The 26,824-nt window shown below is 52.8% G+C and overlaps 1 protein-coding gene across 3 annotated transcripts in view; it reads right to left on the bottom strand.

Moving 5' to 3' along the window:
* Positions 1-26,824, bottom strand: part of PIK3R5 (phosphoinositide-3-kinase regulatory subunit 5) — a 65,028-nt gene that overhangs the window by 4,729 nt on the left and 33,475 nt on the right. For 2 of the 3 annotated variants that reach the window (XM_054846832.1, XM_054846830.1), the window contains exons 2-16: positions 23,031-23,140; positions 14,698-14,798; positions 13,168-13,236; positions 12,253-12,391; positions 9,750-9,819; positions 8,105-8,279; positions 7,399-7,552; positions 6,790-6,873; positions 4,837-5,590; positions 4,584-4,737; positions 4,257-4,382; positions 3,880-4,005; positions 2,984-3,077; positions 1,654-1,730; positions 1,028-1,121 (exon numbers count right to left, since the gene is read on the bottom strand). In XM_054846832.1, coding sequence (XP_054702807.1) covers positions 1,028-1,121; positions 1,654-1,730; positions 2,984-3,077; positions 3,880-4,005; positions 4,257-4,382; positions 4,584-4,737; positions 4,837-5,590; positions 6,790-6,873; positions 7,399-7,552; positions 8,105-8,279; positions 9,750-9,819; positions 12,253-12,391; positions 13,168-13,236; positions 14,698-14,798; positions 23,031-23,127 — 2,314 coding nt within the window. In that variant the 5' untranslated portion in view covers positions 23,128-23,140. Of the gene's footprint in view, positions 1-1,027; positions 1,122-1,653; positions 1,731-2,983; positions 3,078-3,879; positions 4,006-4,256; positions 4,383-4,583; positions 4,738-4,836; positions 5,591-6,789; positions 6,874-7,398; positions 7,553-8,104; positions 8,280-9,749; positions 9,820-12,252; positions 12,392-13,167; positions 13,237-14,697; positions 14,799-23,030; positions 23,141-24,754; positions 24,902-26,824 lie in introns of those variants that run through there. The other variant, XM_054846831.1, reaches the window with a different exon arrangement.

Raw genomic sequence — 26,824 nt, 5'->3', positions numbered from 1 at the left:
GAAGAGACTTACGAAGGAGAAGCTTCTCCCCAGCGTGAACTGAGGACACCCCCTGCAGCAAACCCACAGTGTTGGCAGCACAAGCGAAGCTCCTGAACTAGCGCAGAAACACCCAACTCAGAATATAAAGAGGAGGTGAGAAATTAATTCCTGCTGGGGTTTTTCCAGGGTTGTCTGCATGGCTTTGTGCATGGGGTAGCAACAGGAAGGACAGGAGGGACACAGGTTTAGCTTGAGCTCCATGGGGCATGTAGGAGCTGTCTCCTATTTGGTAGATCACCCGTTTGCCCCAACTACTCCGCTCACAAACCATGCATCTGCCAGACACAAAGCACACCAGGAAAGAGGAACTAAAACAACCCTCAGTTTACTCAGAACTGGGTGTCTGATTGCCAAAACAGCAGTTCTTAAGCAAGAATGAACAGGTATTGCTTCTAAATATGCACACAGACTAAAAGTCTTGCTGCTTTTAAAAGGCTCAAAGCCTTATTAATACCCCATCAGAAACCCGATTAGAGAAAAAGTTATGAAGCAAAACCATGTGGCAGCCAGCTATCTCTGAGCTGCAGGAAGGAAACCAGGCTGAAGCATCAGCTTAGCAAGAGCCTGCTGAAAGCTGCTGCGGCCAGCAGGACAAGCACCCTCTCCCTTGGTCCTACTTCATTTAATAACAGTTTTACCTGTCTCTCCTTCTCCTTACTAAACAAGTATTGTTCTGGAAAGCACCACTCTCCAGTGACCATCCTGCTGTTTGGACTGTCCCAGCCGTGTTCCTAACGGACATCCCATTTCCCTGGCTGGAAGCTTTAAGACAACGGGAAATCAACTGCCCATCATCCCTGATGTGGTGCTAAGGACAGCCAAGGACTACAGCATGCCCCAGGGAACACCAGGCACCCTCCATGTATCTTCTCCTGCATTCACACATCCCTGCTTTGCTCCAGCTAGAAGATCCACACTGTCCTCTTGCTCCACCAGTCCCTCCCATTGCTCCCTACGCAAAGGCACAAAGACCACCTCTACCCACCTAGTTCTTCATGCTTCTTGCAGGCTTTGCTAAGGTTGACAGATGTGCAGACCTTCTCAACATCGTTCCAGTGACTTCTTCCACTGACGGCTGTCTGCAGAGACCAACCAAAGCCCATGAGATGCCATGCTCCAGGTTGATGTTACCCTGCCTCCCACCCCTGACTGTCTGGCTGGGCTAGCTCAGATCTGGATTTACCTGGAGCTGCACAAACTTTGAGTAGGCATTAAAATTCGTTTAACCTTGGATTTACAGAAATTGCCCAGGCTTAACACTAAATTAACTGCAGAGGGACCAACAAAATAGGAGGACTGCTGTGACCAGCAGAAGATCGCTCCCTGGAAGCAAAGTCCACCAGTGTAAAGTGGCACCCAATGCACGTCCAGTCCATGGAAACTGGCTGCACATTCCCTATTGTACTGGGCTGAACAGGAGTGGAAAGCCGGACCCAATTAGCCAGTAAGTAGACAATTAGCTTGAGTTTGGCTCATCTGGGCTTGGATTCAGGCTCCTCCAGCACACTGTCAGCGTTTGCCTCTCTCAGCCCCCCGGCAGACAGACATGTTTGCCCAGCACTGAAGTGGTTTTCTGCCCCGTTTGTCTTTGTGCAAGTCCCGTGCACTCACCTTGCTGTAGGCGATCTGTAGTGTTAGTGGGATTGCTTCTCTGTCTCCATCTATGCCCAGCCTTTTGCTGCCAGGACCTGCACAAAACAAGGAGCAAATGTCACACGGTGGCCTTTTACCCCATTCTTCGGCAGGCTACTGATACAGCAGCACACTCAGTATCTACAGAAGGGGGGAAAAAAATGGTTTGCTGAACACAGCTGTGGAGCAAAAAGGCAAAAAGAAAAGGTGGCTTAAAAGCTGCCAGAAAGCAATTAATCCGGTGCAGAAATTTCAACACAAAGCACAACAAGCAGTTCTGCAAAACTGAAAGCAGTGCTGGCTAAGCCGGTGCAGAGGGGTCAGTGCTCCAGGGAAAACACAAAGCAATAAAAGGCCACATCGCTAAGCCAGCTCCTGTTTTTCTGGGCATATTTGTGCCCACATTAAATTAGCCTTGAAATACTGTGCCCGACACTTACTAACTTTTTTTTTTCCTGGATAATTTTTTGCAGATGTTAAGTGGTGTGCTGCCAGAGAACCCAAGGGAAAAAAAAAATAAAGTCAGAAAGGATCGGTGGTTTCATAAGTTATTGGGAAGAGGTCTTGCCCAAGCCTGTATTTTGGGGGAGGGGGGTGGTGACACTTCATGTGGAGGGTATTTTATGAGCTTTGTTTAGAAAGACACGGCGAGATCACAGAAAAGCAATTGGTTAAAAAAATTAAGCAACATGTTTAAAAGCAGTATTGTTGGCTGGCCATAAGATGTCTCTGTGAGCTGCACCGCACCAGACAGCGTGTTGTCCTTGGCACCCAGGAGAGCTGGAGACCACGCTGTAGGCAGATGCTTCTGCCATTGCTTCTTGTCTCTACTAATTTTATGAATTCCTAGTGCAAAAGCTCACGGATCTCCCTTGCAGGAAGGCCGCAAACACATGCGTGAACCTTGATTTGCTCAGTAAACGAAGGAAAATGGAAAGAGGGTTTTAATAAATGACACTCCTGGACGAAGCACAAACAACAGAAAGCAGCAAAAAAGAAAATACGAGTTGCACTTGGCCAGGTGCTGATGAGAGGAAGGAAATGGGCTTGAAGCGGTGTTATTGCAAATACACAGCAGCAAAAACAACAAGGCATTGTCACAGCTTCACTCCTTAAGAAGACTGCAAGAACTATGATGCTTCACTTCCGAATTTGTGAAAAGATGTCTGGATCTTTGCTCACGATGCAGCCTGGGCTCAGACACCTCTCGCAGCCCCTGCTCCCTCCAGCCCCTCTTTCCTTCTATCTCCCAGCCCAGCAGGTTGCAGACCTCCACCCTGAGGCTGTGGGTGCAGAAGTAGCTACAGACCTGATGCCTTGATGGCCCGCGTGGCCGCCGAGTGTCCCAGCTCAAGGGAATGGATGAAGACTTCGGTCATCTTTTCTCCCCCGATGAAGGTGAGCTGTCAGAGGGAGAAGAGGGAAGATGTGGTGGTGAGGAGACCCAGCCTGTGCCAGGCAACCTTCACCCCTCTCACTCCTTTCTGCAGGGAACAGGTCAGCTGGGGAAAATCCTTTCACATTTTGAAAATACACCTTTCAACCACAGCCTTGGGTGACACTTGCCTTCAGCTGTACTTCTGTTTTAACAAATCACCAACAAGTAAAAAAGCCCCAAACCCTACTTTTCACTTAAAGAAAACTCCCCAACTCACTGAAAAGAAAACCCACGATGAGCCTAGCAGCAGGGTCCAGGCATCGCTTTGAGTAAGACAAATCCCATGAACAGCAGCAACTCTGCTGGCCAGAGAGCCAGCCCCATGTCACAGCACCAAAGCAGTCGTTGCAGCCTTGCATTCAACCTTCCCTACCACGTCTGCCCCGTGCACACAGTGGGACATGGAAAATCGGCTTTGTGGAGGGGCTTGGTTTGGAAAGCAGAGCACTAGAGGGACTTTCAGCAATGTGAATAACCTGTCAGCACTGACAGGAGTCGCTTTGTTTCATGGGGAGAGGTATTTGATGGAGAACGGCTCATGTAACTTAAGGATTGTCTGGGCAGGACCTGCGTGCTCTCAATCCATGAACCAGGAGCATCAGTCAAAGCACCATGGGCACCCAGGGAGGAGACTGAGCTCTGCCCCACCAGCACGTGGTGGTTGTGCCATATGCTTATGCACTTCACAAGCAGGTCCTGAGTTGGTGGCACAGGCAGAAGACCCCCCTTTCCCCATGGCCAAGATGGGGCTGAGCCCCTTTGCCTACCTCCGTCTGGTAGAGCTGCAGCAGGACGGGGCGCGTGGCAAAGCGGCAGTAGTATAGGATCATGTCGGCCAGGATGGGCAGCTGCTCCTGGGAGTCCTCCTGTGGCTCAGCATCTGGCTTGGCAGACTGCGGTGAGAGAATAAGTCACAAGCCTGATGGGGTACATGGTACCCACAGCCCGGTGCCAAGAACTGCCCGTCCCACCCTGCGAGGGACAGAAACCCTCCTCCTGACGACCCGTCTCCATCCCGTGTCTGTGTAGCACAGCCTGCTGTACAGGATCGTGGTGGCCCAGTGCTAAGCAGAAGCTCTCTGCTCAGCTGCCCTGTACCTTGGGAGACAAGGATGCCAAGCCCTACCAGCTGGCATGAACATACCTGACACAGGACGTCCATGGGCAGGTTCATCAGCCCAAGAACATTGCGCTCGTACCATGGGTCCAACATGCCAATGTAGTGGGAGATGTCATTGGTGCTGCTCTCCATCCCAGCCAAGGTGGGATCCTGAAACCAGACACACAGGGGTCACACCAGGGGCCCCCCCACAGGCTCCTCACCCCACTTGGGGCTGGCGGAAGAGACACCAACGCTCCTGTCAGCCTGCCCTTCCAGCATCCTCACACACTGCTTTCGGGGCCAAGCAGAGCCTCGATGGCACCATGAGCCCCGCGGCACCGTGAGCCCCACAGCAAGCAGGACACCTACCACCTGTGCCGAGCCCCGGAGCTGCGGGTCCCCCAGGGATGGGAAGGGATGCATCAGTGGGGTCGATGGAGCCAAGCAGCTCCTCTTCACGGGGACGTAGAAAAACTGCAGCTTGAAGTACCTTGTCAGTGAGGGGCAGGTGCTCTCCTTGAGCCTGGGAGAAGGTAGGAGAGGGCTGGGTGAGCCAAACCCTCCGGCACATCCCAGCAGGGGCAGGTACCTGCAGCCGGGTCCCCTGCACCACCCGGCTCACCTGAGGTTGCTGTAGGCTCGGGCCACTTTCCCTGAGATGCGGTCAGAGCCAAAGACCACGACACGCAGCGTGGACACCTTGGCGTCCTCGTCGTAGCTGAGGAAGGGCCGTCGGCGGAGGCTGAAGTGCCGCGGGGCGAGCGGGGCCGGGAGCCGCTGGCTCAGGACATGCTGCGGCAGCGAGTGAGCGCGCCGGGAGCGTGCCGGGATGCGGTGCTTGGCCTGGGGGGTGCACAGGCTCTCGGCCCGGCGCAGGGGCAGTGAGAGTGAGCCCGTGTCCGGGCAGTCCTTCAGGTCCCTCCTCAAGACCAGCTGGCTTTTGCTCTTGAACAGTTTGTAGATCTTGTTGGTCAGCGTGTGTCTGTATTTGTGGTGGGTCTTCTCCACCTTCAGCTCCGGCCTGCCCACCATGTCCAGGGAGCTCTCGTCGCTGTCCTCCGCGTACCCGCTGTCCATGCAGTCCTTTAGGCTGGACACAAATGACTTCAAGGACTTTCTGGAGACCACCGTCAGCTCCGAGATGGAGTCCCTGGACGTGGTGAAGAGGGACACTCGCGAGGGCTTAGATCCCTCCTCCGACAGCGCTGAGTACACAGAGTCTTTGGAAATGGCACAGATGGGGGAAAGCAGAGAGTCCCGCTCGGGGGAACAGCCATCGGTTTCCACCTCCTCCTCTTCTTCGTCCTCCTCCTCATTCTCTGAGGCCATGGGCTCGACAACGCTGCACTCTTTGCTGAGGACATCATTGAGGATATCTGAAAGACAACCAGAGGGAAATTGTGTCTGGCACAGGCTCCAGCATAACCACTGGAAATGTGATGACCCCAGACAACACCACCACTACAGTGCTGCCAACACTATCTTTGATCCTGCATGGTTTCAAACAAGGAGCTGAAAGCCTCCTACTGAATGATTTTAGATTTCCATAAGGTGCTCAGATGCAATGCAAAACAAAACATGTTTCTCTTCTTGAGGTCACATTCTGTTTGGGTTCTCGAAAGGCAAAGACCAGTTGGGGTTTTGCTTCCTTCCTACACAGATTTCACAACGCACTCACGTCCGATCCGGGTGTAACTGGAGGGCAGGAGGAAAGCAAGGTATTTGGGTAATGAAACCCCAAATCACCCCACTGTGGGTTGGCCTCCTGGCAAGGCTGAGCTCACTGCAAAGTCACTCCCAAGCCAGAGTTCTGGTCCAGGTCGCTGGGGCCAGCAGACAACGAACACTAAACCTTCACAGGAACAGAAAAGGTCTTCCAGGAATGGGGAAGCCGGAGAGATCAGCTCAGCAGAAGGGGAAGCCGCTGCTTCCCCTGCAAAACTGCTGCGGCCAGGCCAACAGCATGGCAAAGGCACCCGCTCCTGCACCATCCCTGCTGTGGGTGGGGGAAGAGCTGTAACGTCCAAAGGGTCTCAACCCCACAAAGCTCTGACATGTCAATGTGGTCAGGTTTTTCTAGCAACAATTATGTCCAGGGCACAAGCAAGGTTTACTCCTCACAGAGGAGCTTTCTACCAAATAAGGTCTCCATTCTACCAATATCCCCATGGACTCGGGTGCAACGAACCTCTTCCAGCTTGATGCAAGGCACAACTTTGCCCAAGAGATTAAGTCCTGCATGATTTGTCTCTGGCAACAGATGTTTTGGGGCTACCAGCATCTTTTGCCCACCGCTCAGAGGAGGGCTCTGCTTGGGATCACAGCAGGCATCATGCCTGAGCTGACGCCCACATCCTCTCCCATCTAGGGGACACTGGCATCCCCATGTTACCTCTCCCTCCAACACCAACAGTTTGCTCCTGGCTCTTTCACGCTCCAGCCGCAGTTTGTGTCATGCACCCGGCTGCAAATGGCAGCCCCAGCCAAGCTGAAACGCTGCTCAGCCGCCCCTGCGACAGGGAACAGAGGGCTACAGTCTCACTTGAAGGGATTGGGGATCCCCCTCTCTGCTTACCAAAGTTATCCTGATCCCAGCTGTAAGTGTAGCAGCGAGCGGCGGGGATGGGGATGGTGTGGAGCTTGCGAGGCTGAGCCTCACCTGGGAAGAGAGGAGGGAGAGGAGTTAGTTTGCAGGGAACCCCGATACAGCTCCCGACAGCACTCCTGGCTGGTGGGAGATGCCGCCCACCCCGTGCGCATGCTTTGGGCAGCCCAGGCTATGCAGAGCACTGATGCTGCTGTCATTATCCCTGTGAAGTCACACGCAATTGGGACGATGGGACATTTCACACCCTAAGAGCCATCGGGCATCACCTGCTGCCATCGGTTTCTGATTTAATGTTTTCATCTCACCCACAAAAGCTGGAGAAGTATTTTTTTTTGTTGTTGCTGGTTTAATTAAAGATGAGAAACAGTTTCTGGCTCATCGTGTGGTTATGAAATAGGACCTGGGTTGGTGGGGTTTTTTTGTTGTTGCACTAGGTTGAAACTTTGCGCAAAGGAGGGCTTTGCACTTCAAAGGGCTGGCTCCTGGCACCCACAGTGCAGGGGAGCTCATCGCCGCTGCAGGGGCTGAGCCGGTAGGAAACCCTGGAGGAAAGAGGGGCGCGAGGGGGTTTCTCACCTGCAATGGCAGGAAAGGACGCGGCCCCAGCAATGTCCCGCAGCATGGACTGCAGCTGCTCCCGGGCTGGGACAGGGTCGCTGCTGGCGGCTGCGATCTCTTGTGCGTCGGCAGCGCTGGCGTAGATCTCCGAGAGCTCTTCCAGTGTCTTGGACTGGGGGGAGCAGAGCCAAGAGGAGAGATTGAGGGGGGGTCCCTCTGCAGAGGCAATGTACAGGCCTTTGGAGAAGGTCACTAACTACACCACTGGGCAAATCTCTCTCCCTCCTCTACCTCCCACCCCTTCGAACCCCAAAACCTCTGCAAAGAAAAAAAAGTGTGTTTCAATAACCTATGGGCTTGTCCTCACAAGTTTTTGCCCCCACCCCAAACTCCAAAGCAAAGTGTTTCTCTGGTCAAGCAAACATTTTTGCTGCATTTCAAATCCAGGGGCTCTTCCTCTGTCCACTTAGGGATGGGGAAAGGAGTAAAAGGCAAGTTACAACCCCCCCCCCCACCAGATTTCACAAAACAGAAGTGTAGACCTCAGGTCTAACCTGAGAAGACAAGGGAAAGACGTGTATTTTTTCCTACAAGAGCTGTTATCAAAACATTTTTTCTTTTGTCAATCAAATATTATTTTGGTCAGAAAATCCACCAACCAACTGCATGAAAGTGTTCCCAACTGCATCGTGGCATCACCGAAGTCGAAGCTCCCCGAGCCTACCTTCAGGAGGTGGTGCAGGCTGTCCAGGTCGCAACGGGTGCCGAAGTTGGCCTGGTAGAGGTGCTCGAGGAGCATGACGAGCGTGGCGTGCTGCGGGTGTTCACTGGCACTCAGCTTCTCGGCGATGGAGAGGAACTCGCTCTGCACCTCGGAGCGGTTGAGCAGCAGCACGGTCCTAGGGACAAGGGGACAGCGGTTAGGCTGGGCAGACAGGCTCCGACACTGGTGGCACATGAAACTCTTGGATAAATTTGCACTAGAGGGCAGTGTCCTCTCACGTTAGTCACAGCCAGAGGGTCTCCGGGCTGTGCAGGGGTGCCAGATCGTGCCAGCCTCGGGCAGGGAGCGGGTAACAGATGAGCATCCTCCGTCCCACCCCTCGGCACCATCCCTCACACCACGTCTCCTGCTACATCTGCCATATCACCAGCCCAATAATTGTTCAATCAGCCCCAGACAGGGCTCCAGCCCAGCAGCCGGTTGTCCAAACTGGACATCCAGCACAAGTAATGAAGTGGGGATAGAAAATGAGAGTGACCCCCAAAACATCTTCCCCCTGCAAGGTGCAGGTCAGAGCATCACTTCTGGGCTTTAAGGAGAAAAGCCACACCCTTCAGCTGCATTTTTGCTCTGGATCACAACATGAATATCCACAGGTTTTGAATTCCCAAACCTGCAGTCTGGACAGCATGTGCTTCTGTTCATGGAGGAGCGCAGTCCACCTCACTGAGCAAAAATGGCTCTGAATTGAGGGTGTGCTCTGGTGTGCTCGGTTCTAGAAAGCTCAGGCAATGGGCACAAGCTTTCAATAAGTGCAAGGTCCAGCTTGTGTACAGCTTTGTGCCAGGTTTTCAGGGCTTTTTGTGCAAATATAGCCATACTGCTGTAAGCCATTGGTGGTTGCACTTGCACCAGTATAACCATGTAGAGCAGGGGAGCTGTACTGGGAAAGCAACACAGCAGCACCAGCACAGCTGGGTGGGATACAGGTGCAGATCCAGAGCTGTCACAGCATGAGCAGAGAAGCCAAAAGAGCAGGACACCCCTCCTGCACAGAGCGGAGGCGGCTGTGCACGAAGGACTGTCCCTGGGGCTGGCACAGCAGCCAGGAAGGGCACACACCACCCAGGCTCATTTTCCTATTTACAAATGAGGTGCCCTGGCAGGAAGAAAGGTTCAGCCCTTGAATAAGGTGCAAAGTCTGACTGCGCTCAGAGCTGCAACGCTTTCATTAATTCTTGCACTGGGACGGACTCGCTTCTCACCCCATCAGAGTGGTGGCTCCCAAACACACACATCAAAGAATCTCCTGGCTGTTCTCCAACGTGTGCCGAGATCAGCAGCTCCCTGTGGAGAAGACTTTGCCTTCCCCGGCTGTTTTCACCCGGATGTGCAGCCCTGCAGTAAGCAGGACTGTGGGATAACCAACATGGGGAGCCCACAGATCCCAGCCCACGGCCGTGGAAATGCCACAGCCATTTTCCTTATCCCTTCCCACAGCTCAGCCCAGCTATCCAGCTCTTCTTCCCAGCACCCACCACTACACCTTTGAGATGTGCTCGCTGCAGCCCCACTGCTGCTTAAGCAGTGTGAGACCACAGGGATGCGAGAGAGTGGCACCAGCAGCACCCATGGCCACACTTACACAGTGGAGCTCTGGTAGTTCTTCACAGGCAGCCCCTGCTCCGTCCTCACCAGCCTCTGGAAAGAGATTCCTGGGGGAGAGAGCAGAGGACATGAGACACGGCATCACTGCAGACCACTCTGCTTCAGGAGCACATCAACTTTATCTCCTAACATGGTCCTGACCTGGCTGAGCCGCTGCCCAGAGCAGGCATGGCACCACCAAAAGTCTTGATGGGGACTGGGTAAAAGCCCAGAGCGATGGGAAAGGAACCAAGGGGCAGGACAGGAGAGCAGTTCCATCCCCAGTCCCTTCTGCCCTACCGCTGATGTGGGATGTGAATTGCATGGATGATATTTAGCAGCTTCTGCCACTTGCTTTAGCCGCCCCAGGCCCTGGATCTCCCTTATGGACAGCAGGTCACTGCCACCCTCCCTCCCGCAGGGATGGAGCCCAGGGTGGCCCCAGCAGAAGAGAGGCTGGCATGGGCAGCCCACGTCCCTGGATGCCATCGGGAACCCCAACCAGGTGACATCGGATGGAACTGGACTGGGTGGCAACAGCAAAGCCCGTGTCACCCCCAAACAGCAGAGGGACTGGGGTACATCTTAGGAAAGATCTTATGGCATCAGCAAGATCCAGCACCCTTATTACTGCAGGCAGCCACATTCCAACCCCAGCTGCTGCTCAGCACCCATGGTGGGGACCCAGCACCCACAGGCAGCTCACGTTGATCCACACAGGCCCCTTGATTACAGCAGCATTCACCCCTCTTGCAGAGGCATCAGCCTCAGTTTGCAGACAAAAGCTATTGCATTCTTGGCAAATATTGACAGCAGCTTGTTCTCAGTTAATATTTACCCTCATCTCAATAAAAAGCTTTTGCTTCAGCCTCGCAGCATGTCACAGAGGCCGTGCACCAAGTGTATGAAGTCCGGGCCAGCTTTCCAGCTGAGGACACCTTTTCGCTGTTCTTGGCTCCAGTTGGGGGGAGAGGCCACAGCGAGGGGCAGCACTGGGCTCCCCAGCCCTGGCAGGCCAACACCTCCCACACGGCATCTTTTGGCATGGGTGGGGGAATCTCATATGCTTGTAGGAGGGGAAAAGCTTTTGGACCAAAGTCCCCAGTTCAGACAGCCCCGGGCACCGGTGACGGTGGTGATGGCACAAGAGCAGGATGTAGCAAACCCCCCGCCAGCACTGGGGCTTTCCCGGTGGTCTGCAAAACACGGCCCCAAATGGTGTCACAGCAATAAATGACCAGAAAAGAGCTGGGGAAGTCCACAGCTGCAGCAGTGTGGGACGTGCATTGTCACGTCCACGCTGGCGCTGCAGCTCTGAGCTGGAGGCTAGACGCAGCACAACAGCCCAGCCAGACCTTGTCTGGTGGCCACGGCCACTTATGCTGGTGGAGTCTTGAGCTGGGGGTAAATCAGCCAGTCCAGCGCCAACACTGCAGAGGGTTTGGGGTTTTTCTAATATTTTTGTTCCTTTGAAAGCATCTTTCATCCCATCTGCACCTACAAGCTCCCATCTCCACAGGATGTTGCTGCCATGACAATGACCCTGCGTTTCACATCCCCATCAGGGCTCTCCAAAGCAGCTGTCTGGTTTGAGGATGGGGAGAAGCATCCCCAGACACAGCCCACGTACCCATCTGAGGTACCCAGTCCCGCTCAGAGCCGGTCTCACTGCCACAGCCCTGCACAGGATTAAACAAGGGCTGAAATCTGCTCCGTGTGATAAGAGCTCTCCATAAGCCACCAAAAGACAGGCAGATTAGGGGAAATGGCCTTTTAGAAATAATTGGAAGAGCTGCTCCATTGGGAACAACAGGACATCTAGAGGAGCCCTTAATTAAGAAGAGCACCGCTCCTGCTGATAGATGTGCCCAAAGCCGTATCACAAGGTAGTGTCTCAGCTGTAAAGAAAGAGCCGGGGAGTCTCTCAGCCCTATGGAAATCTCCACGCAAGGGCAGGCTTGAAGGCTTCAGCCACCTTGATGCTGATGAATGGACCCACTGTTATCGCCCCAGTTAGACCACTGAGCATCTCAAACAAAGCCCAGCGCTGGGCGGGAGCAGCCAGCACGTGCTTTGCCATGGAAAAGACCCCTCAGACTGAAAGGCAGCCAGGAAATAGTTACACATTTTGCTAATCCACACTGGTCCGGAGCGGAGAGCCCCTGGGCTGCTCCCACTGCCTTGCACACAAGGCAGCCACCAAAAACACAACCCTGCCCTGCTCCTCCAGAGGAATCTGGTCTCACCCTGTGCTGGACCACCAGGGAAAATCATCCAAAGGATGGAGGGCAGAGGTCCTCACCTCCTGGAAAAGCTGAGTTTTGGGATGCACAAGGTAAGCGTGGACACCACGCTCAAGGGATTCATGAAGCAAGTGGGGTGAGAGACAGCAACACCAGGAGAGGCTCAGGAACAAACGCAGGGCGGTCGTGGCGGGGGTGTTTTTGGGGAAGCAGCGCCCGCAGCACATGAAAACCCTGCGGCGGGGCAGTAACACTTACCAGGGGCCTTGAGCTCATCGCTGATGAAGGTGAGCAGCTCGCGGAAGATGTTGCAGTAGGGCACGGGCCAGGTCAGGAAGCTGTGGTATACGCTGGTGGCTTTCAGGAGCAAGTCGGAGCCCGGTGGGAAGTGGGGAGCCTGCGGGGGACGGGGAGGTATGGTTAGAAAAGGGAGCAAGGACATGGGCCTCGAGCGCTGCGTAAAAACTCGAGGGTTTAGGCTGGAAGTGGGAGAAGCAGCGGATCGGAGCAGAGGTTCACCCCGTGACACCCCATCCTCTCCCAGGGAAGGGTCAAAGGATTCCCCCAAGGTGCACAGCTCTGAGAAATCTTCATCCGCTCTGCACCTTCCCATCCTCCCAGCTGTGGATCACATGCCAAAGCCTATATATAAATTTCTTTTTAACAACCACAGATCCATACAGATGAATCGCATTACAGCCCGTGCTTTTGCAAGATCTGGCAGCAATGATTTCCTTGGGATAATGATGCATTGTGCTAATAATAATAATAAAAAAAGTATTTCCTGTGAAGGCTCCGCTCCTTTTCATTAGTGCTGTCTATATATTTTGCACAAGTATAAAGGGTGATGAAAAAAATTTGCCTTCTCTGCACAGAGATATTGTCCGTCTCCCTTTCTGATTAGCCCATCTTTCAATAAAAAGATTAAAAACACTGACGTTCATTTTTTTTGTCTCTCAGCTTGTGCAATGGTTCCCTGCTCTTGATCCCTGTAGGTTCATACAGAATCTTTTTTTTTTTTTTTTTTTGATGAATTGATCAAAGCAGACCGTGACGTTTCAAACAAAAGCCACCTTGATTTCAGCGACCGTCCAGCACAGCTCCACGGGGCCCTGCTCCCCGTGTCTCCCCAGGGGCTGGGGTCAAGCTACGTGCAGCAGCCTCAGGACTTACATACAGCACCGCACAGTAGAAGAGCAGAGCCAGGGGCGTTACGAGATCGTAGTCACACTTCTCCTGCACCTGTAGGAAACAGCCCGAGGGCAGAAGGATGAGCTGGGCTGCTCGCCGTGAACCTTACCTGAAAGCGTCCTTGAAGGTGCCAGGGACTCCTGGACAGTGCAGCCGAGCGCCCAACCCGCACCATCACATCCCCATCCCCAGCAGATTCCCTTGTCTCCCCAGGAAAATAACCCCTACAGCCCCCGTAACCCACACCGATGGGACAGGCAGATCAGCACAGGCTGCCGCTCTGCCCTTACCCTCGAGAAGCCAGATTTGGCCAAGCTCCACGCCTTCCAATGCTTCTGATCCTTGCAGAGTTGCATGAAATTCTATTAAAGTGGCTCAAAGCAGGCAGTTTGGAGGAGCAAGCAGGCAGCCCAGCCCCTGCAAGGGGCTTGCAAAGCTCCTTGCATGATGCAAACTATGTATTTTTGTCCCAGCCTTTGCCAGTGAATAGCCAGCAGAATTATTTCACCGAGGGACACAGTGATGGCTCAAGTATACACTTGCAGACACTGTCTCCCCTTGTTTATGAGCACACTGTGAAGTACAATAAACCCTCGTGTAAAGCCTAATCTAATAAAACACCCTCTACAACTAGATCAATTTAGCCAAAAAAAAAAAAAAAAAAAGATTAAACTGAATCATGCTAATCTTAAATTGTACCTGCTCTGCAGCCTGGCCGCTAAACAGTCTTGCTTTCCCAAAAAATGAAAGGCAGCATTTACCCCATCACATGAATCCCAGCGCTGAGGCTTTAGGAAACACATCACTGTTTCCTGCCACATCAAGGGATTCCTCCGAGGTCTTCCCAGCCACAGCCTGGGGTGACCCTGCTCGACCGACGACGCCTCGAGCCTTTCCGGCACATGACAGGACCGCGACAGGCCGATACAATCGACGCCGCTGCCATTTCGCCTCCCCGGTGTGCTTGACCCAACTGTCGCCTGCCGGGCTGCTACGTGGTGCAAACCCTGCCCGTGGTCCCCAGCATCCCAGCTCTGCTCCTGGCCCTGCAGGAAGCCTGGCAGAGCCGCAGCAAAGTTTCCATCAAAAACAACAGGAAACCTTCAATTTGCTCTGATTTGGACTACCAGCTCCCAGCTTACGCTGGGGGAAGGTCTGGGGAAGGCTGGCTCCATCTGCACAGCCCTACGACCCAGGCTACCCCTGCACGGCATTGAGCAGCGCTTTGGGAAATCAAAGGATCTGCGGTGCTGCCTGAAGAGCAGGTATTGGAGCTGGGGTTTTCCCTTGCAGTTCCCACGTGCTGAAAGCCAGCAGGATACACAGGGCTGCTCCTGCCAGCACTTCGGACCTGCCGACGCAGCATCACCCACCTCCAAGCTCCAGTGCTCCAGCAATACCTTACCACAACCTTAAACCGCCTGCTGAGCTCTGCAAAACTCCACTTTGGGCAAGTCCCAGAGCTCATGCCATGTCAAAGCCCACAGCCCTCCCCGGCAGCCCCAAACTCACCTCTTTGGCCTTGCGGAGGATCTTCTCCACGAGGATGAGGTAGTTGCCGGCATCTCGGCTCACCAGCTCCTGCAGGCTCCAGCAATTCAGGCACAGCCCAGCTGTGGGGGAGACAGAGCCGCCGTCACTCACTGCCCCGTTCAAGAATGTCGCAGGAGGGACGAACAACGGGAAGGGGTCAGGGTGAAGGGGTTTGCTGTCTGTGTCAGATCATGGCAGAGGAAAAAAACCTCGTGCCTTCACTCTGGACAGATCTAATCTCAACAAATGGTGCTTATCCCAGGGGCATCGCTTTGTACCCAAGCACCTTCGTGCTCACACAGCCCAACGCGCTCAGCGGGGTTGGATGCCTCTCCCCCAGGGAGGCTGGGTAGCTGACATGCCTGCGCTGCCACGTGCCCGCTGCAGAGGCCAGGGGGATGTGCGCGGCATGGGTGGATGCCCACCTTCGGTCTGCCTGAGCATGGAAAACCCTCTAGCATGACCCCTTGCCCTGCCACCCCCAGGCTGAAACGCCCCAGTGCACCATCCCAACTATAACCTCACTCAAACCCTGCAAAATTCAGCTCCCTGCCAGGCACCCATCCAACCCCCTCCAGCTGCATCACACCTGAGGGAACATGCTGCATCCCCCTGCCCAGCTTCTCCACACCCTGGAGACGCACCATCACATCAGCATCACTGTTAAGCCTGCCCAGCATTTATTCCATCTTTTAGCACCTTCAATTTTTTATTAAATGTATTGAAACCCCACCAGAAGATGAGCCAGACAGAGAGGAGAATTGCCATGCAAAAGGATGGAGAGTCCTTCACCCCCTGGCCTCCATCCCCAGACATCTGCCTCTCGCTGCTGGGACCCGACCAGTGACAATGGCCCAAGGTGTTTCCCGAGGCCGTCGCTTTTCTTGGCGGTCAGGGCCACCTCCCAGATGGTCTTAGAGGAAATGATCTGCGTGAAGGCTGCCGGGTGCCTCCATTCATCCCAGCCCCACATCCCAAGGGCGGAGGCAGCACTCTCCAGCTCTGGATCTGCAGACCAAGCAGGGAGGAGCATCTCCTCCTCCTCCTCCTCCCCCTCCCCTCCGAGGGACCCAGGTACTGCACACAGCTCCATGGAGAAAAGTTATGGGGAAATTTCAAGCAAACAGCCTAACAAATATTCAAGAAAGGGCCAAGTTCACATCTCCCCCATCCCATGTTGCCATGGATTCTTTCACCAGGGTGGGCACAGCGCAGACATCACACACAGCCCACGGCACAGTTCAGGGGTTGCTGGCACTGCAGCTCTTCCAAGCTCAGTCCAAAAGCAAACCCAAGAGAAGCAGAGCATCTCTCCCTGCAGGGAAGTGGGGCTAATGATCAGAGAAGAAAAAGAAATACAAATCCAGCCGCTCTTCACTCACACGGTCTATTAAGGGGCACAGAAACATAAACAACAACCCATGCATGTTGGCTGTCGCGTTGGAGCTAACAAGGAAGAAACAATGCCGCGAGCTGGCAAGAGGACAGCGGTATTTGTCACAAATCTACAGGTCACGCTGGCCGTCCCTCCAATATTATTCCCAGCTGCAGAGGCTACAAATTCATCATAGACATGTAAATGTCATAAAAATACCTTTACACACCTTCTAGGTTTTAAACAAGATTAATTTAAACCAGGGGAGAGGTCTGCTGGGGCCCAGCTAGGAGAAGGACGATGGCAAGACAAGCAAAACTAATGCAAAAGTTAAAAAAAAACAGTCTTCGCTTGCCCGCCCTCCATGGACAGGCGTTCGCTCACCAGGCACACACTATTTCTGTGGCTTTATGCCTAGCTTGTAGCTGAATTAACAGGGCAGGAGCCTTCCCCCACGGGAAAGCCCCCCCTGCTGCCATGCAACTTTTTACTTTCAATGAATCGACATTTTCCAGCAGAGAAAGCTCCTGCTGGAAAGTTTCCAAGGAGCTCAGATGCACTTGCTGTTAATTACAGCTGCAATTTTTAATTTGCCTCTGGTACTCCCGGCATCTTGCCGGCTTTGCTGACACCCGGACCGCAACCTTAGATCGTGATATCTTGTCAGCAAAGGCATAGCCACAGCAACCCGGTAATTCAATGATGCTCTGGTTTTCCTTTGAGCCACTTTCACAAGTCAGCGTAATGGCACAAAGCCACGGCTCTGCCTAGGAGAACTCCAGCAGATTGCTCAAATAAATCAATATTGCCCCAGAGCGTGGCATCCTCCAGGGAAAGCCCCAGAACCTGTGAAGTAGTCAAGAGAGCAACCGGCCCAGCAGAAGTGGTCAGAGCTGCCAGGAGCTTTGCTGACCTCGGCAAGAAGCGACTGGGCTCATGGGGTGCTTCAAAACAACCTGTCCTGCTTCACCCGGGAGGAATATTTCACCCGGGAGGAACATTTCACCCGGGAGAAGCCGTCCCGCTGCAGCTGCCCAGGGCGAAGCCTGGCCGTGCGGGGCAGGATCAGCGAGAGCAGCGGAGCCCAGCTCCGTCGGGGCGCATCGCCAGATGAGGAGAATGCCGCTTCCTGCGCGAGCGTAACCACAAATACAAATAGCCCAGCAAGACGCAGGCTCTTTCCTTCCTCTCACTTCTAGCGAGGGAAGAGGAAATTGCGGCGGCAGTGGCTCGCTGTGTTATTCTGTGCTGAATGGGGCAGAGGGAGAGGCGCTGGGGCTGCTTCCCGGGGGAGGAGCTGGGGCAAAGCTGCTGGGAACGGGCTGGGGACGGGCCGGTAGCAGGGATGAGGACTCGAGGGAAGTGTCTTACAAATCTAATTTAGACCTGAGGTCTTGTGACCCATTTTTGGGTCTTCTACAGGAACCGTGTGCTGAAGCAGAAGGATGCAGCCAGGTATATTTGAATAACATCGCTATAAACAGAATTTCTGTTTAACTCACGGTCATGGCAAAGTCCTGGGATTATGCTGGGATTAAGCCAAACAGTGCTGGGAGGCAGCAGGCTGCCAGGGTCTGAGCTCCTAAATTTGGTAAAGCAGCATTAAGCAAAGACACACCAAAACAGCTGCGTCCTTGCTAAAAATAGTCTCAAGCACAAAATGCAGCTTGGAAACCCTGGACACAATAAACAAAGACCACATAACAAAGCAAAGTGTCCGGCACCACCAGGCATCGGACGGGGGATCCAGACCTGGGTGGGAATTCCCTTCCCTACACGCACAGTCCAGGTCAGAAGCAGGCACTTTCCAACCACTGGGAGAAAAATTAGTCCCTGAAGCCACATTCCCTGTATCCAGACTAAAACGGTTATTTGAGCACTAAGGGTGATGCTCCTAACGTGCCCAGGTCAGGAACAAAACCCCCAAAGTGTCATTAAAAGCAGAGAGGAGCCACCCGCTTGCAAGTGCCCTCTCCGTCCCTCTGCAGATGTCCTGCACCCGCCTGGGACACAGCTGGGTGCTGCGGTGGGACCCAGGGCCCTTTATGAACTGCAGAGCAGCACTTGGGTTATTCCCAGGCCAGGGAGAGGCTGCAGCCAGGTGAGAAACCAACTCCACAAAGTTTGATTTGCAGCTGCTCCTCCATCTCAGCGCGCCTGAGCAGATGGTCCGTTGCTGGTTTGGTGTGACGGTGAATCATGCCACCACACCAGGTCAGGGCACAAGTCACAGGGACAGCTCAGGAGCTGTGTTTTACACCAGGTCAGAGCAGCACAAGTCCAACCTGGATTCGTTTCACTGTGCCAGGTATGCTCAAAACCCGCAGCCCCAGACCACGTTGGACACCCTCCCTGTCCTGGGGCGGACGAGGGTAGCATGCACACTGAGGGCACGCAGAAAGCTCAAATCAGGCTTTCTCCTGGACTTTGCACTTGCTCTTTAATTCCCAAAGAAACATTTCTCACTATGAGACACAAGGGAGGCCCCAGATCCACGGGGTGTACACAGCTTGGGGATGCTCTGGGACGTGCAAGGGGTGGAAAGTCCTGTGTTGGTGGGGAAACACTTCACCTCACTCACCTAAGCCCCTAGCACGGCAGGTTTGCAGAGCTCAGGCAGGTGCCTCTGGGCTGAGGGAAGTGGGAAATAAAATCATGCACACAAACTGCTCAGTGCCTTAAAGGAGAGCAGTCCGCACAGGAGCTGCGAGGTGATCTCCAGCTCTGGAGACACGGAGATCAGCTTTTAAAGATGCACATTGTGCAGGCAGAACAAACCAGAACTTCACCTTCCACCAGCCCCTAATCCTATGAATCTGTCACAAGAGGCACCGGAGACCTCCCAGCAGGACAGTGGGAAGCCCCACAGCTAAAAAACTACTTACATCTACCCTGCCCTCACGCTCATCTATCTGGTTTTGCTCCACTAAACCAGCAACCCAGCACTATTTATTTTTTTCTTTATACATGGAGAATGAGTCAGATTTATCTGCCAGCAACACAGGCAGCCCAGTGCCCCGGTCGCAGGATGCTGGGGCTGCGACACATGGAGCCACAGCAGAAGCAGGTCTAAGCTGTGCTTATCCCAGCATCCCACCCAGCACGCTTAGACTGAGCCCAACATGACACAGACCCAAAGCAAAATCTCCCTTTGGGAGAGCAAAACCCACAGCAAAAGCTCCAAGCAGGGACCCAGCGCTGGGGGACCCCCGCACCGGGCGGGAGTTTGGGCACAGTGCACGCTCTTGCTTTGATCGCTATCGGCGTCGACGAAGATGCCGGCAGCGTGCCGGGAGCCGGGCGACAGCGGCGCCGTGGGCGGCCTCGGAAGGATGAGGCTTCGCGATTTCTTTTCTGAGAAGTGTACCGAGATGCTGTCCTCCCAGAGCGGCTTCTTCCTGACCTCAGTGGTTGACATTTCCCCTCTGCCGCTCTTCATAGGGGGCAACTGTCAAGTCGGAAAAAAAAAAAAGAAATAAAGCAGAAATACCACATGCCCAAGCTGCCTTCGCCCACGGCGCCTGGGCTGGGCATCGGCTCCCGGTGCCGTCAGAAGTGACACAGTTGGAGGGGTGAAAAGCAGATGTCTCCATTTCCTTCCTCCCCCAGACCCACTCCCACTGTTTCCACTACACTCACCACAATAAGGTGGTTTTCTCCAAGGGACTGCCCAGAGGAAGGGCCAACTCATAGCAGTTCGTAAGCAGGGGGTTGTGGAGGTGCCCAAAGTGCAGGGGACAGCAAAAGCCCTGCAGTCACAGCATCCCCTTGGGATGCATCCCGCGCTCCACAGCAGTCTGACCTGCAGCTCCCATTTCCAAGGAGCTGCTTAGAGCCCCCTTAGGGCACAGCAGCACCTCCCAGGGCTGGAACCACCCCAAGCCCTTCCACCCAGCCCAGGCAGTGATTTCAGCAAAAAAATCTACCACAAGCCTGGAGAAATCAGTTCAAAAGTTAAAATTTGCAAGGTTTAGTAACCAGCACACTTAGAGCTTGAAGTATTTCAGCCACTGCATTTCGCTACTTGGTGACTAAGCTGGAGGATCCCCACCCCAGACTTCTGTTCGTTCCCCATCAGGGTGTTGAGATGACTGCAATTGAGCAGGATCTTGAGCTTGTCTTTGTTAGAGCTGAGCAGACTGAACTCCCCGGGTGCCACATGAGAGGTATCATCAAACACTCCTGTCCTTCTCCAGCTCATCAGTCACCTTCATCCATCCTCCCTGACCAGCATCCTTCATCCTCTCTGGCTCACGTGCAGCCCCATGGCAGAGACACCAGCTCCTTCCCATCCCCAGGACTTTGCTGCTGCCCTACAGCCTCTCCAGCAGCTCCCCATCCACCGCGATCCTCCAGCCCCTCGCACACCTCTGACTCTGCAGTACGGCATCTCCGGCACCACCAGCAGCACATCCAAGCCCAGCAGTCCTTCACCAAAGGCTCCCCATTTCACTGCTCACCAGCAAGAAAGAAAGGATTTTTCTTCCTCTAGCACACTCTGATTTGAGTATCATCTCTCTCCAGCAACACGGAGTAAGGGATACTCTCTGAAGGAATGAGATTCCGTGAGGAATGGGAGGTTGTCTTTCCTCGCACTTTTCTAACAGGGGTTTTTGTGAGTCAGAAACAAGAAATTTTAATTTGGTTCCTCCAATAAATGCTGCAGTTCAGGAGAGATTTTCTGTTTAGACCCCAGAGTCAACCACAGGCTCATCCAGGGTATAAATCTGTGTTGGTCAAAGCGCTCACACTTCTCCTCTTTGCTGACTTCATAGACCTCAGCTATTCAGTCACTTATGCGAGGGGGGAAACGACGCATCGGAAGTGATTACTCACCCACTCTGGAGCATCCTCCTGTAAAATTATCACGTAAAAATAAAGTATTAAATAACTTAAAAATGAACGAAATTCTAGCAAGGTCTCAGCCCAAAAAGCTGCAATGTGTTATTTTGGTGTACGGAAATGGTAAAAAGGAGGAGAAAGCAAACAAATTGGGAAACAGAAGTGATATAAGAAGTTAAAAATGAGAAAGGAGAAGGCTACTGCACAGTTAAAAACAAGATGGAGGGATTCATTGACTGTATGAGGAACAGAGCCCTGCCATAAATAACAGCCTGGATCTGACACAGGACAGCAATAATTAAACTGTTGCTTTTAACACGGGGAAGGCAGAAGAACGCAAAAACATTTCTGCTCTGTTTTTGAAAAGAAATAGGATACACTGTTAAGGGATCTAGATATATCTGTGCATTATGCTGTTTTCCCTACATCATATATGTTGCTGCAATAACGAAATACTTCCTATTCCGATTGCAAGGATGTGAAACAGCAGCTCCTCAAAGCAAGCATGTTAAAAATCAGCAGGGCTGGACAGCCCACGTGGAAGAGCACCAAAGGCATCGGCCAAGAAGCGCTGTCCCGGGGGCTGTCCGTAAGCAGAACCCCGGAGCACGGCAGAGCTATTACCATCACATCCACCGACAGCTGCGGAAACGGGGTTTGCTGGTCACGCTGAAGATTTCTGGCAACAGCACAAATGCTTTGATGAAAGGGAACTTTCTGATGTGTAAAATGCCTGAGATTCTCCCAGGAATGCCAGGTCATTCTGCCAAACCCCACAAAATCCACATGAAGAGGACTGAAAGCCAGCAGGCAGAGAGATGGGGGAAAATCCTCAGAAATGAGGAATCACTGAGCAGCACAGCTGCTTCCAACAGAGCTCACCACTACCCGACCCCTGCCCTGAACAGCCTTGTCTTTGCTAATGAGCCAGAAAAATTATGAAGTCGTTTTTTAAAGGCTACCCTACCACAAAGAGCAGCACTGAGGGGCTGGGATTAGAGAAGGGCAGAGTTTGTGAGTGACACAGGAATTGATTAATTATAATTACAGGAAGAGGTGAGTTATGCGGTGCACAATGAACTGCTGGGCGAGATGGACTCTTTTGGACGTGCGCTGTAACGGTGCCAAACACGAGGCTGCGCTTCCAGGAACCAGGAATATGGGTCACACTTCAGAGCCTGTTTCCCAGAACGTGGAGAGACCAAAAGGACCTGGGAGTCCTGGTCATAATGGCATGAACCAAGACCCAGCGTGATGCTACGGCATGGGGAGCTGGCATCCCTCGGGTGGGGTGAGGGAACAGGCACGGTAAAAGGGATTACTCCCGTATTTGGCAGCAGGTAGGATACCACTCGTGTCTCTTTCTTGACTTACAGGTAAACAGAAAAGCAGAGAGGGTTCAAAGAACTGCACAGACAAAAGGAAATCTGACTTTGACAGCCCCCCCAAATTCATTCTATGTCTTTCATCCGCAAGAGGATTTGGGAGTGATTTAACCACAGCCTACAAGTGCAAGTATGAGGAAGAGAGGTCAAAACGACATTAAAAAAATATTTCTGCTCATTGCTGCTCTGCCTTCACCACCACCATCCCAAATCCCTTCACAGCCCTCTGAACATTGCTCGTATCTTTATGGCCACCATGGTATCTGATCTAGATTTAAATGAAGTCGATAACAATACCTCCACACTTGCTTCTGACAATGCGGCAGAGATTATGCCCATAGGTTTTGAGGACTATATGCATCAAAGCAAGGCAAGGCCGGCTGATTACACAAAGGAGTCTTTCCTAGAGGTGAATGAAGACTCCTCCTCTCTTCAGCTCATGCATTGACAACTGGCAAGACACATGACTTGTCTGCTGAGTCTTTACATATGTAAGACCTAACATGACTTGTTCAGCATCTTGGTACATCTTCCTAGTGCAACAAGAGGCTCAGGAACCTGACTAGGTTGGATCCTACCTCTAACTTTGAACGTTGGAAGGGAGAAAAGGCCTCCAAGCCTCCAGCAGCTCTCTCTCACCCGGCTGCCCAGGTAGGTGAGCAGATCATACAATGACAGAAGAACAAGCTCGTGGTTAACAGGTGACCTACCAGCCCATCTGCTGGAGACAGCATCTCTGCTAAGCCCATGTAGGCATCTTTCCAGCGCGTGGTAGATCCTGTCCTCTGTGCACGTGGTGTGCTGCATTTTAATTCATCTCCTAAAGAGAAAGAAAGAAGGAAGACAGTTAGTATACTATGGCCTTAGTTAAGTGCAAGGAAGACAGCACGGAAACTCTTCTACTGTAGTGCAGACAAGATGCTCCCAGTGAAACACCACCTCGTTACTGCCTCCTGTCAACTTTTTCAACCCCAAAGCCAATGATGTGCCCTGCTCTGCTAGCTGTCATCTTCCCTTCTGCTCCCCCAGTCCATCCCAACCTTGGCAAAGAAAAGGAGGCGCACACATCCACAACCCAATCACAAGAGGCTGTGGGGCCAAGGCACTTTCCCCCTGATCTGCTGTAGGCATATCTGCCTTCTCACAACTTCCTTCTGCGGGACAGATCAAGTCTCGCTCACGTGTTTGTGGCAAGGAGGTAATCTTGGGTTAGCCTCCATCGAAGATAACACTGCAAGACATAACAGCTGCAGCACCTTGCTCAGGTGGGAATCATAGAACAGCCCAGGCTGGAAGGGATCTCAAAAGATGATCTGGTCCAACCTGGGAAAAGTGACAGCAGAGCTCAAGCTCCTGCTCCTTGTGTTAGGCAACGATTGTCCCTGACAGCTCTAGTGTCCACGGGCGATGGTCACAAACCCACTCCCAAGTGCCAACCCTGTCCCAGCCAGGAAAGCCTCCGGTACTGTCACCTCGCTGTGACGCAGCCAACATGAAGAAAAGGTCCACATGCCTTTGTGGCAACACAGGAAAATACAGAGGGGACCTCAGCCCCAACATATGAGGACATTGTGAAACTGCAGATTGCATGCCTGGCCGAAACCTTTTCACAACATGGCTCTGTGCATCTCAGCTCTCCTCCACGGCTGAGGGCACAAACCTAAACCTTGGGCTGGCAGAGACTGTGCCGGGGGGAGGAAGATTTGATCCCACCCAATTCATATGCATCTGTCTGGGACACCATGAAAATAAAAGCAATTCTCCCAGAAGGTTTACTTCTCAGATCTGCCCCGACCAGGAGCAATCAAAGAGGTGCCCAGGTAGAGATTCCCTCCTCTCTCGCAGTGCCAGCCCTGGCATTCAGAGGGACCCTAGGGCAGGCATCTCTCCTCTCCCAAAGCACAGAGATGGGTCCATCCCACAGAATATTTGTCTCTTGGTTAGAGGCAACACAAATGCACAAAAATAATCCAGGAAGAAGAAATAAAACCTGCCAATACTACAAAAAACACCTGCCAAGAAGGCCTTTGATTCCATCCCAGACAGCACATTCCTGTATCTATTGCATACACCCATGCAGTTCCGAAAGCTACCCCAAAATGCTCTGTGCTCTGCTTATTTGGTCAATGTTTGACGCTCAGCATTCAGCAGTGGCTGCGCCCATCACAGCTCCCCACCTCCACCCTGGCTGTGATCTCGGCAGAGGCTCCCCGGTCCCCCCTGCTTCGTGCACTCAGCATGGCCACCTCCACCCACACTTAATTCCCAGCAATTCCCCCAAAAGGGCTCAGTAAAGCCGTGCCTGGCTGCTGGGATCCCCCAAGAGAGCAGCGAGGACAGCTCCAGCCCCACCGCATGGTCCTTCCTATGCTGGAGAGAAGCCACCGATGGCTCTAAACAGGTGAAAACAAACCCACAACGAGGAACCACTGACCTGCCAAATGCAAGCTCTCTCCTTTACCCCGAAGACACTCATGGGCTCCTGCCCCTTGTGCCCCGCTGCCACAGCCTGTTATTACGGTCTTCACCAAAAGTTTTATCCATCCACAGTGGGTGCGCGAGGAACACACAAGAAATGCTCTGCCGCGGTGCCGAGGACTGAATGAGGAGGGAATCTGCACATCAGCACCTTAGTCATGACTTGTGGCAAGAGGAAAGCAGTGACTAAGTGCACAGCATGACTCATAAGGACCCTTTACAACATCCAGCTCACAAAAATACACCTCCCCGCATGTCAGCTTGTTTTAGAGCACAGCTCAGTTCTCGGAGGGGAACACGCTCCTCACCACACACTCTGGGCAAGCCCCGCACCGGCCCAGCCATCCCTTCCCTCTCGTATCCCAGCCCAGAACAGGCAGGGAATTTAAGGACAAAATATGACAAAGATATTACCATATCTTTCAAACCACAAAACACATTCTTTGGTTGGTTTTTTTTTTTCCGGTGTGCTATGGACAACAAATGAATCTAAATCTCTTCTCCCAAGGAAGTGCTTATGGAAGCATCTTTCATGGGAGCGGACTCTGTTTGTCCACCACAACTAAGCAGAAACTTTTCAACCTCTTCTACTGTTTATTCCCCAAACTCTCCCTTCCTTCCCACCACACTAAGCAAAATGACAAGACGGGACAGTTCTGGAGGACGTAATCAGACTTTCCAAGGAGCTCTGCTAAGCATCTCAAAACACTAAGAAAAACAAGCGTTGAGGTCAAGGTTTTTAATCAACGTTCTGCAATGGTTTATGAGGGTGTTGAGCAACTCTACGAATAAAAAAATCTGTCCCTTCATCATCTCCCTCCAGCTGGACTCCCGGCAGCAGAGCTGTTAAACCTTTGGCAAAACTGCAAGGTGCAAAGTATTAGGAGCAGGTGGAAGGGACGGTGCAGTCACTGTGCGGTGAACTGCCTGCGGTCACGTTTCACAACACAACCAGGGCACATGCTGTGAGCAGTCATGCCCCGGCACCCGTCGGGGACACCCTCGTGACCAAGGCTGGCTGTTGCTCGGCTCATTTCCAAGCAGAGCAACATGTTGCAAAAGATATGGGTTTCCCTGCCTTCTCCTCAGGTGTCAAGCACACTTTCAAGAGAGAGCACAACCACCACCCAGGGAAGAAAGAAGGGTTTTGGCGGACCAGTTGAGACAAAACAGCAGGGAGGATAACAAGAGACCTTCCAACATCAGATTGTCATAAGTGTTCTGACAGCAGCTTTGCAGGCAATGCAACACAATGCCCACACATCTGCTCAACCCCCACGTGAAGCACCTAGAGATATTGCTCCTTGGAGGCAGGAACAGAGAGGACACCACAGCAGTTCTGAGGAACATCCTCAGGCAATGAGTAAGTATCATCCTTGGACAAGGCATTAACTACCTCTCTTTAGAAAGCATATTGGGTACAGAAAAGTGTGGCCAGATCAGCTGCCACTCCTGCTCTGCACAGTCTTAGCAAGAGCTGAGCAAAGCAAGCAAAAGGGCTTTATCCTACTACACATCGCTCATGCATTGGACCTCAGCCATACAAAATCAAGCTACAGGACTTCAAGCCCTGGAAGTTCTCTAAGATGAGATTGGTTTCCCTTCTCCACTAACTTTGCACTTTAAAAGTAGCGTCCCAACACCATGCAAACCATACAGGCACCATTTAAGAGGCAGAGAAGCCAATGTTTGGACAAATTAAGCAACAGAGAGTTGTGGCACAGCTGGGAGCAGAAGGCAAATCTCCAGCTCTCCAGGCACATTCCTTACCTCCATGCCACCCTCCTGCTACCTGCAATATCAGCGCAGTCAGAAAGGACTGGACTTCTCGCAAGATAGCTAGATCTCACCTAGACAGAGTCCCCATCGCCTCACACCACTCTGGTCCATACACGTAGCTGACCAGCCAAGATAAACATCTACCATTGCACATCCCAAGAAACACCTTCCTCTTGTCTCTCCCACGCAGGACAGCTGCCTGCCATCAGTGGGGTGCATCTGCAGACTGCTCCAACGGAGGTGGCAA

This window comes from Grus americana, chromosome 18 (assembly GCF_028858705.1).
Source record: "Grus americana isolate bGruAme1 chromosome 18, bGruAme1.mat, whole genome shotgun sequence".
Taxonomy (NCBI): domain Eukaryota; kingdom Metazoa; phylum Chordata; class Aves; order Gruiformes; family Gruidae; genus Grus; species Grus americana.
The sequence above is the reverse complement of the archived record's forward strand: the minus strand, read 5'-3'. Positions and strand labels throughout refer to the sequence as shown.